The sequence below is a fragment of the Phaethon aethereus genome, assembly GCF_964289735.1.
Source record: "Phaethon aethereus genome assembly, chromosome: 1".
In the NCBI taxonomy this organism is placed as follows: domain Eukaryota; kingdom Metazoa; phylum Chordata; class Aves; order Phaethontiformes; family Phaethontidae; genus Phaethon; species Phaethon aethereus.
Window position 1 is genome coordinate 3,828,416 of NC_138575.1, and position 17,514 is coordinate 3,845,929.

The 17,514-nt window shown below is 40.7% G+C and overlaps 1 protein-coding gene across 1 annotated transcript in view; it reads right to left on the minus strand.

The window, feature by feature from the left end:
* Nucleotides 1-17,514, minus strand: part of MKLN1 (muskelin 1) — a gene marked incomplete at its 5' end in the record, with an annotated part of 98,030 nt that overhangs the window by 37,957 nt on the left and 42,559 nt on the right. The window contains 2 exons of the mRNA XM_082007597.1: nt 9,022-9,134; nt 17,216-17,281. Coding sequence (XP_081863723.1) covers nt 9,022-9,134; nt 17,216-17,281 — 179 coding nt within the window. The remainder of the gene's footprint in view (nt 1-9,021; nt 9,135-17,215; nt 17,282-17,514) is intronic.

Consider the following 17,514-nt stretch of genomic DNA (forward strand, 5'->3'; position numbering starts at 1 on the left):
GAAGGAGGAAAAACTCACAGAGCTTCAAGCATGCAAACAGCGTGAAATAATTCTTTCATGTGAAGCAGGTTGCAGGAACGCGTATGAAGGTCTTGTCTAGGCTTTAGTTCACAGTCCAAAATAAGTCATTCAGCCTACGTGATTCGGCTTACAAATGCAAACAAGAGAAGTAATATCCTAGTACAAGATAACCTTGAAGCGAAAGGACATCAATACTGTGCTATTTCTAACAAAAGGCACAATTTACCTGTAAACCAAGTGCTACTCACACTGATGAAACGTTAAAATTGAAGAAGCTACGATTTCATTCACAAGTAAATTGTTGCTTTGGTACACATCAACTGCTCAATTTTGCTTTCAGTAACACTGATAAAATAGAACAGATGACCCACCACAGAACCAGAGCTTTCACCAGCTCAGAGATGGGCCCTCAGGACAACATCCCTCATGTGCCGAATTTAACTAACCCCGTTAACAATTGCAGGATGTTGAATGAGGTCATTTTTGCATGCATCGTAAGTTCACGCTGTCCTCTCATTACCAGTAACAATGGCTAGTGAAAGTCCAGCCAAGAGAGATTTTTCCATAGATGCAAACTATTTGGCTTAGCTACAGTCACACTTGCAGACCAACAGGCTAGCAGGCTGAAAAAAAATGCAACTAGTCATGTGTGGACTGTTTAGCCACAAAGATGAGGATGAAACAAGGCTAGAATTTTTGAAGGGTTTGTCTGGGTTTTTTTAAATTAATTGTCCTTGAAAAGCTGGTGATAGATAAACATGAAATTATAAGACTAAATACTCTGACAGCCACAGGCTCTCAGATGTTTCTGAGAAAGTGAAGACAGTCTTAAACAGATGACAAAGGAGTAGTTGGTACCCAGAAGTGTCAGAAAGTCATAAAAGCGGCTGTATAATTTTTTGCCTTAGGCTAACCCATGGCTACAACATTGCCATCTCAGGGATAAAGATGATAAGTACAGTTTAATGCAGGCTTCCTCTGTTAGCTATTACAGCAACATAGCAAGAGAAAAAAAAATAGAACAGAATATTTTCGGCATTTAAAAAAACAGAACTAAATCACAGATGAGGAAACCTGTAGCTTCTGAAATTTTTGTTGGTATCACCTTTCAGATACTCTCAGAGCATAATTTAGTTATCCATCTGCAGGAACTGCATTAATCACCACTGGACCTGCACTACACAGCTAGTCTCTGCTGTGTCATAGTGTCAGAAACAAGGCATCTCCAACTTTGTAATAATCTACACGGGAAAATGAGTCAAGAAGCAATGCAAGTATTTTCACTGGAGGCCTGTGAAGCACCATGTTAAATCCTTCTCTTCCACATATTAAGAAGAGTAAGTATAACACTTGACAGTAAGCATGTGTGGAGGAGCTCTTAATGACGTAGCACTGAAAATAAAGCATGCACAGGGGCTAGAACCCAACAGTTCCCTGAATCCCAGTATAATAAAATCTGCATTACATACGTGCCCTAGAAAATTCATGGATTAAGTCCTATTAAACATACCAAGCTCTTCCATGTCTGAGAACTCAACATATCAATGCACTATCCATTCTGCCAGTATATGCTCTTGAGACAGTCCAGGAAGCTTAAGTCTGAATTACCACCAAAACCCAGTTGGCAGAAACGTATCATTAGCAGCGAGGTCCACAAAAACTTACTACATGTTCAAGTGTGTAATTAACCAGGCAATTTAGGTAAGGATTTGTCTATAATACTACTTGAGAATGCTTCCCCCATGTTACCATTTTGGGATAACTGGTATTTCTTTCAGGATTTCTGTATTTGTACAGCTTGAGGAGTGTTAATGAAACGGAAATCTTTCACAGTCTTGCTGAAATAAGAGACTACTCTACTCCCAAGGCAAAGCTGACTGGTGTGTGAAGCTACTTTCACCTTGCTGGCAAGAGAGTAAGCTTTCCTCCCACCTTCTACCCTCACATACTCTTTTGTTTCTTTAAAATCCTTTTTCCCTATCCATTCAGTCTGAAATGCAGGGTTCCAAGGATTCCAACTGCCTCTATCTTACTGGTGTGTACTTCTGTGTCTTTAAAACTGAAAAGGAAATAAATCAGCATTCCTTATACCAATATCCACTGCTTCACTAAATCCTTACCTGAAAATTCTGTAATGCTCGAAGCAGTTGAATAATGCGTCATCTTCCCTGAGATGCATTCACAGCCACCCTAGCGCGTCTCTGTATACTGCCTCATCTGCTATCTACAAGGAACTGGATGATGCAGTAACTTCCTAATAAAGTCCTAGAAGTAAAATAAAGCTGCAATCCAGATCAGAGATCAGAGCAGTAAACTCATCATAAGCTGGAGTTGAAGTGGTGATTTTTATCAGAACATAAACGCCACAAATCAACTATGCATGATGCATGACTTCAAGGTACAAAAGTAGTTTACTAGCTGTACCCTTTGCAACTGAAGGCTTTATGATGGTTTGGAAACCCACATATAATCTAAAGTCTGGCACACCCAAGCTCCAGGACTGCCAAAGTTTCGCAGCCTTCAGAACACCAGTACATTTAAGTACTCTATGAGACAGACTTCAATATCAATGTGTGGAGAAAAGGGACCTCCACACACCAAAACATCTGGTGTTAGAAATAACATCAGTGCTTTTTTCATGCTGGAAGCAAGAACTACAGGCACCTAATGATGGAACTGAATAATGCAAGACCCAGAGCTGTTTTAAAACATGCATGATCTTTTCTTTAAAAAAAAGTCGAAGTTAAAGACAAATTAACAAGGGTTAAGAGGACAAAGCCTCTTAGGTACATAAGGTAGCATAAGCAAATAAGAAGTTATCTTTAAAAGCTGAAAATCTTCTCCAAAAAATTAATTTAAAAAAAAAAAAAATCAAGGTACTCCTCCCTAAACAGGGTCTTTTTCGTTTAGGCTGCCTACGTGGAAATCACTGGAGAAGTCAGTCAAGCATATCTGAAAGTCTCTCTAACATTTTGGAGAAAGAATACTGGCTAGAACATTTTAAAACCATTATGCTACTAAACAGGGAAGAAAATGAAACATTAGCATGCAATATTTAGGATCAGCATAGAATACTGTTCATTTAGTTCACTTCAGCATCTGCCTTCTTTGTCCCTACTTTTGTAGGCATTTACACTGTTTAGGAAGTTGGCTCAGAGGTGTATCTGCAGTATCCAAGTTTCTATTCCAGGCTTCTGAGGACAGCTGCTTTCTCCCTATGTGCTTTTGTGGCACCCGGCACCTCGAACAACTGCGCATCTGTACAACTGGAACTACTCAGAAGTAGGACGTGACAGATTCAGTATATTAAATCTCAAGTCCATAAACATCACAATATTTGAAACAAATTACTCAAGTTACTTAAAGCATCTTCCAAACTGTATCACCATCTGTGGGAAGGAGTCAATATTTGAGACTAGTTCAATTCCTACACTTAAAACAGCTTAGAGTAAAAGCTTTACATAGATAAGCTTATACATTTCTGCATCACACCCAAAAAAAACCCACCAGTCTTAAGTGTCAAAAACGCTTACAAATGCATAAAATGCTTGTGTGGTAGTATGACATTGCAAGCATTGGGTAAATTTATCCATGTCAACAAATGCAAAGAAATGCATGCAGACACTTTAGAAAATTTTAGAAAATTTTAGAAAATTATCGCTCTCTACAACTACCTGAAAGGGGGTTGTGGCGAGGTGGGTGTTGGTCTCTTCTCCCAAGTAACTAGTGATAGGACAAGAGGAAATGGCCTCAGGAAATGGCCTGGAGGAATGCACCAGGGGAGGTTTAGATTGGATATTAGGAAAAACTTCTTCACTGAGAGGATGGTCAGGCATTGGAACAGGCTGCCCAGGGAGGTGGTGGAGTCGCCATCTCTGAAGTGTTCAAAAAACGTGTGGATGTGGCGCTTCAGGACATGGTTTAGGGGACATGGTGGTGCTGGATTAATGGTTGGACTTGATGATCTTAAAGGTCCTTTCCAACCTAGTGATTCTGTGAAAATTTAACTGGAAATACAGTAGCAGATGAAATTCACCCTGGCTCTCACTGTTATGAGATCTTTCTACAATTGTCAGCTTTTACTTTCAGCATCCTGGAAAAGCACTTCTTGTTAGCCACAAACTGTCACCTTACAATACACTGATTTTCTAGATCATTTTGAGCCTACTGAATAGTCAGCACTTGTCAACCTACACTTTCCATCATTGTGAGGAACAATTCATCCTCTCAACCAGTTATTCCATGACAAGATCTTCATTTCTACCTTTGGCAAGAAACACTTAAGCAGCTTTTGAGAAACACTGTCACCTAAACCTAACCCATTTACATGCCCTTCACAGAGCTGATGTGAGCAGGATCTTCCCCTAAAAAAAGCCAGAATGAGTCAACATGCCTTATTTACAAATATGCACCACAGAAGCTACCAATTTGTGTAGTAACACACTGTTTGAAGGGAGATCCTGTATCTCTTCTCAAGTCTCTAGGAAATACTGAAACAAGGTACAGGAATACTAGTGACATACAAAATATACCAACTAACACGCTTCCTTAGACTAATTTATCAAATCTCCAAAGGCATCAACATCCCTTAGCATTTTGATCCCATGTAAAAATCCACATAACTATCCACGCACACCCAGCAAAGTCCTTCCTAGAGTTCACTTAAACTGTCCTTCGACAGAGAAGACAGAAGTTGTGGGTACAGTTAAGATGTCATGAGTTGCTCCATGGTGCATCTCCTTGGAAGGATGCAGGCTTGGATAAGAATGATTTGACAAGGACTGCAGGAGCCTTGCCAGATCCTTACACTGAAGGGATGATGGGGAATCACAGAACCACAGAATTGTTAAGGTTGGAAAAGACCTTTAAGATCTTCAAATCCAACCATCAATCCAACACAACCATGCTCACCAAACCATGTCCCCAAGTGCCATGTCTACACGTTTTTTGAACACTTCCAGAGATGGCGACTCCACCACCTCCCTGGGCAGACTGTGCCAATGTTTGGCCACACTCTCAGCAGAGAAAGTTTTCCTAATAACCACTCTAAATCTCCCCTGGCACAACTTGAGGCTATTTCCTCTCATTCTATTGCTAGTTACTTGGGAGAAGAGAACAACACCCACCCCACCACAACCTCCTTTCAGGTAGTTGTAGAGAGCGATAAGGTCTCCCCTCAGCCTCCTCTTCTCCAGATGAAACAACCCCAGTTCCCTCACCCACTCCACATCAGACTTGTACTCCAGACCCCTCACCAGCTTCGTTGCCCTTCTCTGGACACACTCCAGCACCTCAATGTCCTCCTTGTTGTGAGGGGCCCAAAACTGAACACAGGATTCAACGTGTAGCCTCATCAGTGTCCAGTACAGGGTCACGATCCCTGCCCTGCTCCTGCTGGCCACCACACTACTGCAGATACAGGCCAGGATGCTGTTGGCCGCCTCGGCCACCTGGGCACACTGCTGGCTCATATTCAGCCAGCTGTCAACCAGCACCCCCGGGTCCTTTTCCGCCAGGCAGCTCTCCAGCCACTCCTCCCCAAGCCTGCAGCATTGCATGGGGTTGTTGTGACCCAAGTGCAGGACCGTCATACAGTTGACCTCGGCCCATCAATCCAGCCTGTCCAGATCTCTCTGCAGAGCCCTCCTGCCCTCCAGCAGATCAACACTCCCACCCAGCTTGGTGTTGTCTGCAGACTTACTGAGGGAGCACTCAATCCCCTCATCCAGGTCATCGATAAACATATTGATCAAGACCGGCCCCAGAACCGAGCCCTGGGGAACACCGCTTGTGACCAGCTGCCAGCTGGATTTAACTCCATTCACCACAACTCTCTGGGCTCGGCCATCCAGCCAGTTCTTTACTCAGCAAAGAGTAAACCTGTAAGCCACAATCTGCCAGTTTCTCCAGGAGAATGCTCTGGGAGACGCTGTCAAAGGCTTTACTAAAGTCCAGGTAGACAACATCCACAACCTTTCCCTCATCCACTAGGTGAGTCACCTGGTCATAGAAGGAGATCAGGTTAGTCAAGCAGGAAAGAAGTTCTAATTCAGGTCTGTTTGTCCATCAGTAGCTGTGATATGTATGCTGGTGGTTCAGCCCAACACTGCAAGCAAGTCCTCTAGACTCCCTTTTTAAGACTGTAAGCAAACAGCTACTCCAGCAGTGCTGTGAGCATTTTTTTCCTGATGTAAAAAGGGCTATTGAGAAAAGCTAGGAAAATTAGCTTTGGTAGTCTAACTGTCAACAGATGCAACTTCAGGTGACAAAGACATTTCTCCAGCTCACTGGCAAATTTTGAAAAACAGCAGCAACAGACTTAACCAAAACAGTCACACAACCTTTTCATAATGCATTTCAACAGAAGTTACCACTATCTTCATCCCAAAAGCATTACCGTGTGTTAGCCATACAGTAACACTGGATGAGATGCAACTTTTACCATATTCCGCTCTTGTCCAAGCTTAATTATTGAGTGTCTCATTTAACCACTGTCACTGATTAATTAGAACAAAAGAGACAGAAGCAGAACCAGCACAATAAAACACAAAAACAAGACTAAATTCTACTGGAATCTACTCTGAATATTTTTTAAAATTCCATGCCGGCAGACATTTCCTTTTAGCAAATTGTTTGTGAACAGTTGATGTCCCTATTAGAAAAACATCTGGAGTCTTTGTTTTAGAATTTACTTCTTAACATTTGAGATTGACCTTTTCATTTCTAAATCAGGTTTTATCCAGATCTCTTTAGGAAAACAAACCACTGCTGGTTTGCAAGTACAGCAGCCGCCAGTTCACTGTACCTCAGCAAGTTAACAAAACCCTGGACTATGCCTCAGCAGACCACCTTCTGAACTCCACTGCAGACTACATCCACACAGAGTCCTTCTAGAACTCCATCTCTCAAGCCACACACATTTCTTTGCACTTTTCTCTATTAAGTACATCTCTTCTTCAAAATTCCCCATATTTTTTTAAATTCCCCTATCTTGCTTCCTCTCAGCCCAAGACCCTTCTTATCTTCCATCTGGATTTCCTGACCTTCCATTGCACTCTGTAACTTACTTTTTTTTCCTCCAAAACTCCTTTATAGCCATTTTATTGTATCAACTCACAACTCTTCCACTGTGTCTCCTCCGCAGCCCTCCTTTGCATATCCCTTCTTTCTTCCATTCCAGCCTTACCCTGCTAGACTCAGGCATAAGGAACTTGAAGAGAAAACACACACTGCTCCTGGCACTGCAGATGCCTTGCATCCCAGCCAGGCCTCCCAAGCTCCACAGAAGCTCAACTGGATATGGCAGGATCCCAGAAAGGAAGGAAATTAATCCCTTAAACACCAAAACTACCCACACTGGTTTGTGCAGGAAGAAAGCATGGTAACCCCTTTTTGAGTGGAAGGCCCTATTTCACTGCATCCTGAGCTAGACAAAATGTACACACTAAGCAGCTGCAAAGCAAGAAGAAAAGTGAAAGAAGAAACAGTTAAATTCTTGCGCCTCCTCTTCTATTGCTGTTCTTCACTTCCATAACCTCCTTCTAAAGGGAGACAAAGGAAAGGAAGGACTAGCTGGTTTAGCTTTACCATATAGTTGACAAAAAGAGATGAGTCCAAATTTCACCTTTTTATTATGTCACAACCCCCTCCTTAAGGAGGTTACCTTTTGGGTAAATAGTGAATGTTTCTTCACATAGAACCCATAGTTCAAGACAAACAGAAGCAACGCAAGCCCAGCCTACAGGACTGGACTCTGAAAGGCTAAATCCAGCTTCAGTATCGTATCGCTAAGTACACAAGTAGACATGAGTAGTACAGAGCTCTGAGCAGTGATGAAAGGGCTAAGAGTAAAAAAAAAGGTGACTTACAGGAAGAGGGAAAAAATAGCTTACAAGGATATGAAATGTAAGAACATCTTACTTTATACAGCTCTACTATGACAGATAGCAGAGTATTGCGTGCAGTTTTGTTATTGCCCACTTTGTAAAGTATGTTCGAAACAGTAAGAGCATGACATGCACAGAGATTTGAAGGCTACGGGAGTGCTTTATTGTGAGATTTTTTTTTCAGCTCAGGCTATTTGTCCTACTTGATTACAACCTCTAAACACCTTTGCCAGGAAAAAGTGGCAATATTGAAGTGTTATTTAATCTGGTATGGAAGCGCACAAAATAAGCCGTGACAAGCAACTGGAAAAATACAACTGGAAATAAGATGGTTTTGTACTTTTTACAAATAGCTGGGGAAATGAATTCCTGAATTTAACAAAAAGTCGTGGAATCCCTAACTTTTCATACCTTCAAGAAGAGGCTGCATGAATTTCCTGAAGTTATGCTCTGACAAACAAGTAACAAACTCAAAATACAATAACCATGTGGAACTTGAACATTTCACGTGAAACAGTAAAATGAATTACAAGTCAAAGGTCTTGGACATTTTTTTGTTACCTCCTAAAACCCAAGCTACATTAATTTCAGAAGTCTCATGCATCAAATACTGAGCAAAACAGGCCAAAGAAAATGGCTCCAACAAACACTACAAAAGCTCTCACGATTGAGTGGCCTCTGGCAGTTACCCCTGTCCTCTAGATTGCCATCTGGTAGTTGTTCATTTCTACTCACATTTTTGACAGAAGCTAAAGAAATAAACTATTTGTTCCTGAAGCTCAACACCAGCATCAGGTCTGAAATGTTTATTAGTCAGTCTGGTTGTTCAGTCCTATCAAGTAATTTAATTCATGTTCTACTCACTGAACTGATTTTTGGACGATCAGTCTGCTCTTGAGAAATAAACCTTTCCCCTATAGTAATCTTAACACTTCAAATTCACATCCATCTCACCTTTTCCCAATGTAAGCATTTCAGAATTCTTCAGAACTTGAAGATCTGAATTTTGAGGCTCTCGCTGCACACTATATTAATACAACCACTTCAGATGCATAGCATTTTTCTGTGCAACAATTCATATATTATCAACAATATGGACGTTTGCAGAACTTACCTCTTTCTCAGTATCCCTGGATATACAGGTCCACTGGTTTTCCTTCACACTGTATGCCCAGAAGTCAGCCAGATCCTGAGTTCCATCCCAGCCACCAAACAAATAAACAGTTTCTATTAAAAAAATCAAAGGAAGAACATGTTAATTTTATTTCAAGAAGAGAATGCCTTTAAACAGGCTATTAACGACAAAACACCTGTAAAAAATAGACAGGCTATCAGAAGGGAAACTGAAACCGATTCTTACTTAAAGCACCACTCCTCTTTGAATGGAACCAGTCACCAGGACAAAAGAGATGTGGTTTGGTTTAGTAATGGAAATTTTTAGGATTGATAGACAGCCAATTCTCAAGAAGTCATTTTCTATTTCTACATATACATAAGAGGCAATCAAATCCACAGCCTCCTGATTAAAATTCAAGACAGACAAGTGAACAATATTTAATCTTTTGGATACTGTGCATTTTAGTCTATTAATGATATCTCAGCTTGTACCCCATTTGCTGCAAGATCTATATATTAAAAAGACCTCTGAGATAGCAGCAGCAGCAAAGCTTTTCTGTTTAGTCCACCCCTTACAAAGGAAGATTTATTTCAACTATGAAATCCTCTTCACAAGGGAAATGTCTTGCATAAAGTAACTGATCTGATGCCACCAAAAGCAAATAAGTAGAAAAGTTACAGACTTAGGTCGAGGTTTGGGGCCCATCTTCAGCGCTTTTTACCTTAAACCCACAACTGCTCCACAATAAAACTTGATGAAGCCTCTGCCCATGGGAAGCATTTAAGAAAGAAGTCTCTGTTCTGACATGGAGAAGTAACTAAGCTGCTCCCATTATAGAAACATCACTATCTGGTCTCAAATGCTAAAAATACTTTATTTTTAGGCTGCATTAAAACACAACGCAAAGCCAAATCCAAGAAGAACAGTCCACTTAAGACTTGCAAAGCTTTGAAAAACTCCTTTAAAATCCACAAACTAGTTCTATTATGGAGGTAATGGCCAATTTTTAATCCAACACCAATTAAGAAGCAGAGTTAGAAGTGTGATTATAAAATGGGAATAGTCCCTGACCCTTACCTACCATCAGGATAGTGGTCATCACCATGGAAAGGTTACCCTGGTTCATTAACTTTAATTACCCTTCCTCCTGGACTCAGGGCTCTCAGTGTTCCCTGCAAAGAGCAGGTCCCTTTGTGCACATAAATTCTCACAGCTCACAAAACCCACATTACCACAACAGCTTCATTGATAGCCGAGAAAAATAAAAGATTTGGCACCAGCTGAGTATCCTATTGGGACCTTGCCAAAATGTCATGCCTGCTTGTAAAGGCTTTGTTGTCTCAGATGAAATTTAATAGCAAACCTGAATGAATCTGATGAAAACTCAGATTTTGAAAGTTACCTAAATCAAGCTGACAGAATTAAATGGCATGTAAGAAGTGAAAGAGGAGTACAACCACACAGCTAGGGCAAACTGCGAGCATCCTCAGAGTTTGAGAGCAACCGTGATAACACAAGTGTACATGAACAGCGTGCCAAACTTATTCTTCATCTTGATGTGAAACTGTAGCTCAGGCGAAAGAAAGGCTCCACCACTATATGACTATCATTTTTTAGTCTTATGACTTATTACAGAAATACATACATATTTTTGTAGCAAGTTTCTGTACTTTTAAAGGAACATTTCATAACGAAAAAAATTATTTTCTTGACATTACCAGTGACAGATGCATTTTCATAGTTCTTCTAAAGTTTGCAATTGTTCTCCCATGGTATAAGGAAAAAATTAGTTGTTCGGGTTTCAGGTTTTTGTGTTTGGTTTTTTGTTGTCATTGTTGTTTGGTTTTGTGGTTGTTCTTTCGTTGTTGGGTTTTTTTGAAGTCAAACTTCACTCTGTTCCGCAACTGGTATCACAGGTATTCTATCATAGTAGGTATTCTACTCTATTTGTCAATTCAGATTTTGTGGGGAAGATTCGTTTTTTCACCCTCCATGCAGAGTTCCAACCAGGACAGATGCAGGATGCGTGCCCAGCACTCCCAGGCACTGCCGCCCGAACAGCGTATCAGCAAATACTCAAAGAGGGCAGACACAGGGAAGGGACCACAAACTTCCAGGCAGCAGGAGTGGGGAAGCTTGAGGGGAGCACAGCAGTCTCATATCAATATAACTATTGCTACTGTAGAAGCAGTAGGGAACTGGAGACACAAGTAGGGCCTCTTGCTCTGGCAGAGGAAAGGATTCTTCCTTTGTGCCCGAGCAGCATGTACCGCAGCAATATTGATGCTGCTTTATTAAAGCAAGCCTCTATTCTGCTTTAGGGACACAGCAGATTTTTTCAAACCTACCTGCAAGGCAACAAGAAAAACACGAAAGCAGCTATATTTACCTAAAGCTTTTACCAGCTACATTTAGGAAGTTAAATTTCTCCTCCAGCATCTTAACCTTACCTTCTCTACATTTATTTTTGAATACAAATTCAACACTTTGAATTAAATGTGTTTTGTGAATATTTCTAAGCTGCTTGCTCAGTTAAAAATGTTTCCATGATGTCTGAATTCTTTTCTTCCCTTACTCTCTGTAAGACTAGAAGGTGCCAGAGCACTCCTCAAATTATTAGAGGATCTAAATTCCTAAAAATTAACATACTTCCTGTCAAGCCCTCCTTAAGTTCTATTTTTCAGAAGAGTATGCAAAGCAGCCTTCTCCAACCCCTGTTAAATACTGGGGCAGTTTCAGCCCAGGTTCACTTATGTTCTCCAAGTCAGCTTTTCTCACTTCCATTAACTCCATCTTCTCTGTGTGGTGAAATCCTTGGTGGGATTCCGCTACAGCAGGTCTTCCTCATCCGATCTGGATGCTACATGGCAAACTGCTAAAGCCAGGCTGATAAAAGATGCTTGGTATGCCTGAGCATCCCTGGTTTCTAATAAATAGGCACAATGAATACGTTCCAATCCTGATGACATATTAAACCAAACATTTTGGTTAAACGGTATTTCCATGCCTCTGCTAGAACTGTTCTCCGTAGAAGACCAAAGAATTATGGACCTAAAACACCTCTGCAGGTCATCCGGTCCATCAGTCATCTCCCAAACCCCTCACAGCAGGGTAACTTCAGTAGCAGACCAGGGTGCACAGGGAAGTACTCAGTTACACTTTGAGTGTCTCCAAAGACTGGTATTTCAGACGAGACTGTCTGGACTCCTGCTCCGATAACTGATTATCTTCATTGTCATTTTTTTCCCCCCTAACATCTAACTGAAATCTCCCTTGCTGCAACATATTCATGCCCTTCATCCTACGCCTCCGCATCCCCCAAAGTGAGTCTGGCTATCTTCTCCAAGCTCTCCCACCAGCTAGTTGAAGACAGCTCTAGGATCCTCCCAGGAGCCTTTTCTTCTGCAAGCTGAACAAAACCAGCGCCCTAAGCATCTCCTCATACATCATGTGCTCCAGCCCCTGACCACTTTGGTCCTTCACTAGGCTCACTTTCAGATTGTCACCATCCCTATTGTACCTGAGAGCCCAAACTGGGCACAGCACTCCAGATGGGGCCGCACGAACCAAATAAAGGAATACCCCCTTAACCTGCTGGCTGTACATCCGCTAGTACAGCCTAGCATAAAGTTGGCCTTCATCACCACAAGGACACACTGCTGATGCACATTCAGCTGTCTACCACCTTGCAAATCTTCTTTCCATGCAGTCAGTCCCCAGCCTATACTACTGCACACAGTTGTTACATCCCAGGTTCAGGACTCAGCATTTGTCTTGGCTGAACCTCACAAGGTTCTCACTGCAGCCCGTCAGGGTCCCGTTGACTCACAGCCCTGTCCTCTAGTTCATCAGCCACTGCCCTCCGAATTTGCTACCAACCCAAACTTGCTGAGGGTATATTTGAGAATCAGCATCCCTAGAACTAAGATGGACTTGTCTCAGAAGTAAAAAAAAAAAATAAAAATCTAAGCGTAAGATACCTCAAAAGACTCCACAAAAGGATGTGGTTTCCCTTGTAGTAACCACAGATTTAGTTACCTGCAAACAGCATTGTCCACTTTGTAAGGAGCACTTAGAGCACAACTGTAAAGCCAGACCTTATATTTTCTTGAAGTAACACAGCTTTCAGCTTCTGAATCGCAGTTCAGTGTAGATGGTGGCTGGATGTAAGTTTTTTTCAGGCTAGGGCTGGTCTGGGTAGGCATACAGTCTTCCTCTCTCAAATGTGAAAGCACCATGAAGTTGAGTAACCTCCAGGATTCAGCAGCTGTTTGTGTTTCAGAGCTTAGAAGCCATCTGTGTTTTGTTTCAGAGATCTCTTCAGCTTGTACATAAGTCGTGTCTTTAAATATCTTATGGATAGCAGTGTTTTCCTCAGGCAAAACAGCATCCTCCATGTCTGCTGCTCTCACTGCTTTTTCAACTTGCCATGCTGCTTTTGAGTCAGCCTCACTATTTCCACTGTGTTGCCCACATATACTACAGGCACACTGTGCCCATTGCTCCGAGTCCCACTGTTCCCAACCTACAGATTTGTTCTTACTTATCTAAAAGAACGAAGCAAGCAGAATTCCTTCTTAAGAAAGGAAAAGCAAAATAACATACAACAAAAATGACAGAGTAGTTTCACTTCAGTGAGTGAACAGAAGTAACACATCAATAGAGACCATTTCACCAATATTCTCCTGCAAAAATGTTCCACTTGCCAAAGAGAAGAGAAATGCAGACAAAAAAAAAATCATCCTGGTTGCTTAGCTATTATTTCTAAAACAGGCTTGTCAGAAAACTTCAGAAGGCTTAATCTAAATGAAATAAAAGATGAATGTTTAAACAAACGGGATAGATCACAAAATATTCACACACAAAAAAATCACAAAATATTTTTTAATAGAATGATTTCTAGATAGCCTATAATTCTGTTGCCAAAAGAAATTATATGGCTTTATGGACTACACTGTCATTCACATAAAACTGTGTCTGCCCTGTAAGAGTAGAGGAGATCAACTATGAAATTATAAACCAAACCTCCAAAACACAGTATGCATATTCCTCTAAAGTACCAACGTTATTCCTTAAAACTTGAATTTGGCAATCCACTCACCCATTCCCACTTTCTTCCAGAATAAGCATTGGTATTTCAAAATGCGTGTCATATCTGAATTATAAAAAGGCTGGAGAGGGCATAATCAAAGTTATGTTAATCAAGGTACCAGTGCTAGATGCCTACATCTTAGCTCTAAACTGGATTTAGTGCTTAATGCAGCTGGGAACATTGTACTATATACAAGCCTGCATTTTACTGCTGGAATATTACACTAGGGCCTACATTAACAGCAGTATAGCTTGTCATGACTGACATTCAGCACACTTAACACAGCATGTTCTTGTGTAGTGTTGGGGTTGTTTTCACTTTTGGTGTTTTGGGGATACTTCTGTTTTAATCTATGCACCTGCGTTGTGACTACCCAAATACTTCCTCTTCCTTGTAGAAAAGTGCAGAAAACTCTCCAGCCTCCCTTACGTGAGCTACCTAAGACCTGCACCTCGCAGGAAAAAGCAGAAATAACATAAGCTTTCTATTTTCATGTACAGTCTAAAGCTTTGAAGTACATAACAGTGGTTATTTTTTAATATACGAAGATACCAGGCTGCATTCTCAGTTCTGTATCCCAAAATGCCTACACTTTCATTTCTAACTGCTTTCAGAGTTTTTCAAAGCACAAAAAACACTACACATTAAGACAGCTGCAGCAGGTATCAAGAGCGTGAACATCAGATGGAAATGAGCTACGGCACCAGTTACTGGTTGCCAGCAGAGAAGCCAGAATTGCTCTTTCAGGTACTTTCAGTCTACCCTAATTGGAAAATAAAACATGCTAAAAGGCAGTTTACACCAAGTTAAACTATATTCACCCTGAAACTCAGAGCATAAACAGAGTTTCAGTGACTCAGTGCACTATCAGTAACTCGATATCTAGCTCAACTGCTTACCAGCCTGTATCCTCGATCCTAACACTAACACATGTGCATCCAGCAGGCTTGCTACTATGTAAAATAAACTTAGATTTTTGTAGTCAGTAACAACTAGGTACTATTTCCTTGAGGTTAATCAAAACGCAGAATCATTTATAATTCAGTTATAACTACAGCAGGTCTGGACATCAGAGATTAAAATCTGCTTCCAACACCTATTTTATGTGACATGAAACTTCGTAACTTCCTTATGATTTTGGTGTTTCATTTCATTTCTAAAAGATTGAAGTTGAAGAAAATATTAATTTTTGAAAAGGCCCTCACCTCTCTAACAAGGAGTGAAGAGTGAGCTTATTTTTCTTCATTGCCAAAGGCTTCCAACAAAACCAACTCAACAAGTGCATAGGTAAGGAAGGGAGGATGTCTCTGAAGGAAACAGTACGCCGCTGCTCCTTTTTCCATTAACACCAGATTTGCTCAGGGTTAGCCAAGGAGCTTTATAGCTCCAGTCTGTAACACACATCCTGACATAAACAGCTAAATTCCCACAGTCTCTATGTAAAACACGACGTATATTCAAAAGGAAAACTCAAGCAATCAGCAACAGCTGGTTTTAAGAATAACAGCACTAAGAACTTCCCCTGACCTGTTCACTAGCCAAACTGAATGGCAAAACTTACCATCTCAAAAATATTTAGGCTTTTACAAGCCTCAGTGGGCCTGGAAGCAAAACAAAGGGCAACTTCCCAAATATCCCACAGAGAAACTTTCTGAAGGTATCCCACCATATCCTGGATAGAGCTGCTGCAAGAAAGGACTAGCATGACAGAGGGAGATCCGGTTCTCCCACACTGGGACTCTACCTCTGTAGGTGCTCTCCAGCCAGTTTTGTGCAAGAAAAAAGGAAGATATCAGTATTTCTTCCTGCCTTGTTAAAGCAGAGTGAAAACTTAAGCTGAAGGCAGAGACAATAAGCTTACTAGGACTTAAGAGAACCAACAGAAATGGAAACGAAGACTCACACTACTATGAAAATATTATTTTCATGAGGTCTAAAGGACTATTATTTCCACACGTTTCTTCAGCATGCTTGTCAGACAGTCACTGTCTACTTATTCACCAAGGCCACTAGGGAGCGTTCACAGCTTCTTTTGTAGGCAAACGCCAGCAATCCTCCAGCAGCATTTTATTCTAATGAATCTCAAACCTCTTCGACCAAAAAAAAAAAAACTTTGTTTTCATACACAAAATAACTCAAGTGCTTCCTCTCGAACAGTAACTACACTCTGAGTAAGAGCCAAAGACTGCACCTACTGCTGCAGTTTTGCTTGTTCACTATGACTTAGCAAATTACTCTTGAAGGTACTATCCTGTCACATGCTTCAGTCCCCATCCATATGACCACAACAGATACAGCCATGGTAATTTTTTTGCCAGCTCCCCTCAATGCCACCTTATAATCCCTCTTTGCTACTTGCAACGCCAGTCTTGTTTCCCTTTTCCTAAGAACGGTTTTATTACTCATACAAATCATTTGCTTAGCAAAGGCACAGGCAGACGCATTCCTATTTTAGTAAGGAACAACATACCACAGAAATTTGATTAAATAAAAGCAAGACAAAGATACAGAAAATTATGGAGTATGACAATCATCTGAACCATTACTTATGTCCCCCCCTTTCTTTCTCCACAGGCTCTTTGAAACAGAGACTGAACCATTCTTTAAATTGGTATAGGAAACATTTTTTTAAAAAACATCTAATAAATTGTATTTAACAGGATTTTCTTGCACACTCTGGAAATTAGAAGCCACTCCAACCAAAATACAAGGAATGTTTCAACACATAAGACCTATTGCTTGAGCACTATTCCAAAGAGCATAGCATGTAGCAGAGAAGGGAAACAATGATCCCTAATTTCTCTTCTCTTGTCTAAACCCCTGCTCAAAGGGGGTAGGAGGGACAAAAAAATTAAAAACAGTTGTTATTGGTTTCTTAGTTAAGATGACTAAGGTGTAACAGGGAACTAATAGCGAAGGAGGGTGAGAAAGGTAGTTGGAGTACAGTTTCAGAGAGAAAGCAAAGTATTTAATCCAACTATTAGAATTTTTTCCTCAAAACCTGAAGACAATCTCCAAATAAAAACCACACTCGCATTTTTATCTGAAAAATATACGATTAAGTAATTACATTAGTTAAGAAATTTAGCAACTACTCACCTGTCTGAACATCTATTACCATCTGATGGCCACCTCTCATCCCTGGTCGGCTATCTTCCCCATCACCTTTAAAAAAAGGGAGGGGAGAGTTTTCCCTTGTAAGATTTTTTTTAAACCAAAAAAAGATACAACCTCTCATATGGCCTAAATACTATAGGGAAGCAAAGCAACTTAGTAACTCAACATTCTTTCAACATTAGCATAGCACTTTCTCCAGGTAGCATTCTTTGTGCATTATAGAAAATTTATAAATTGTACAGAGTTTTATATTGAATCATCTCGTGACTGATAGTATAGAC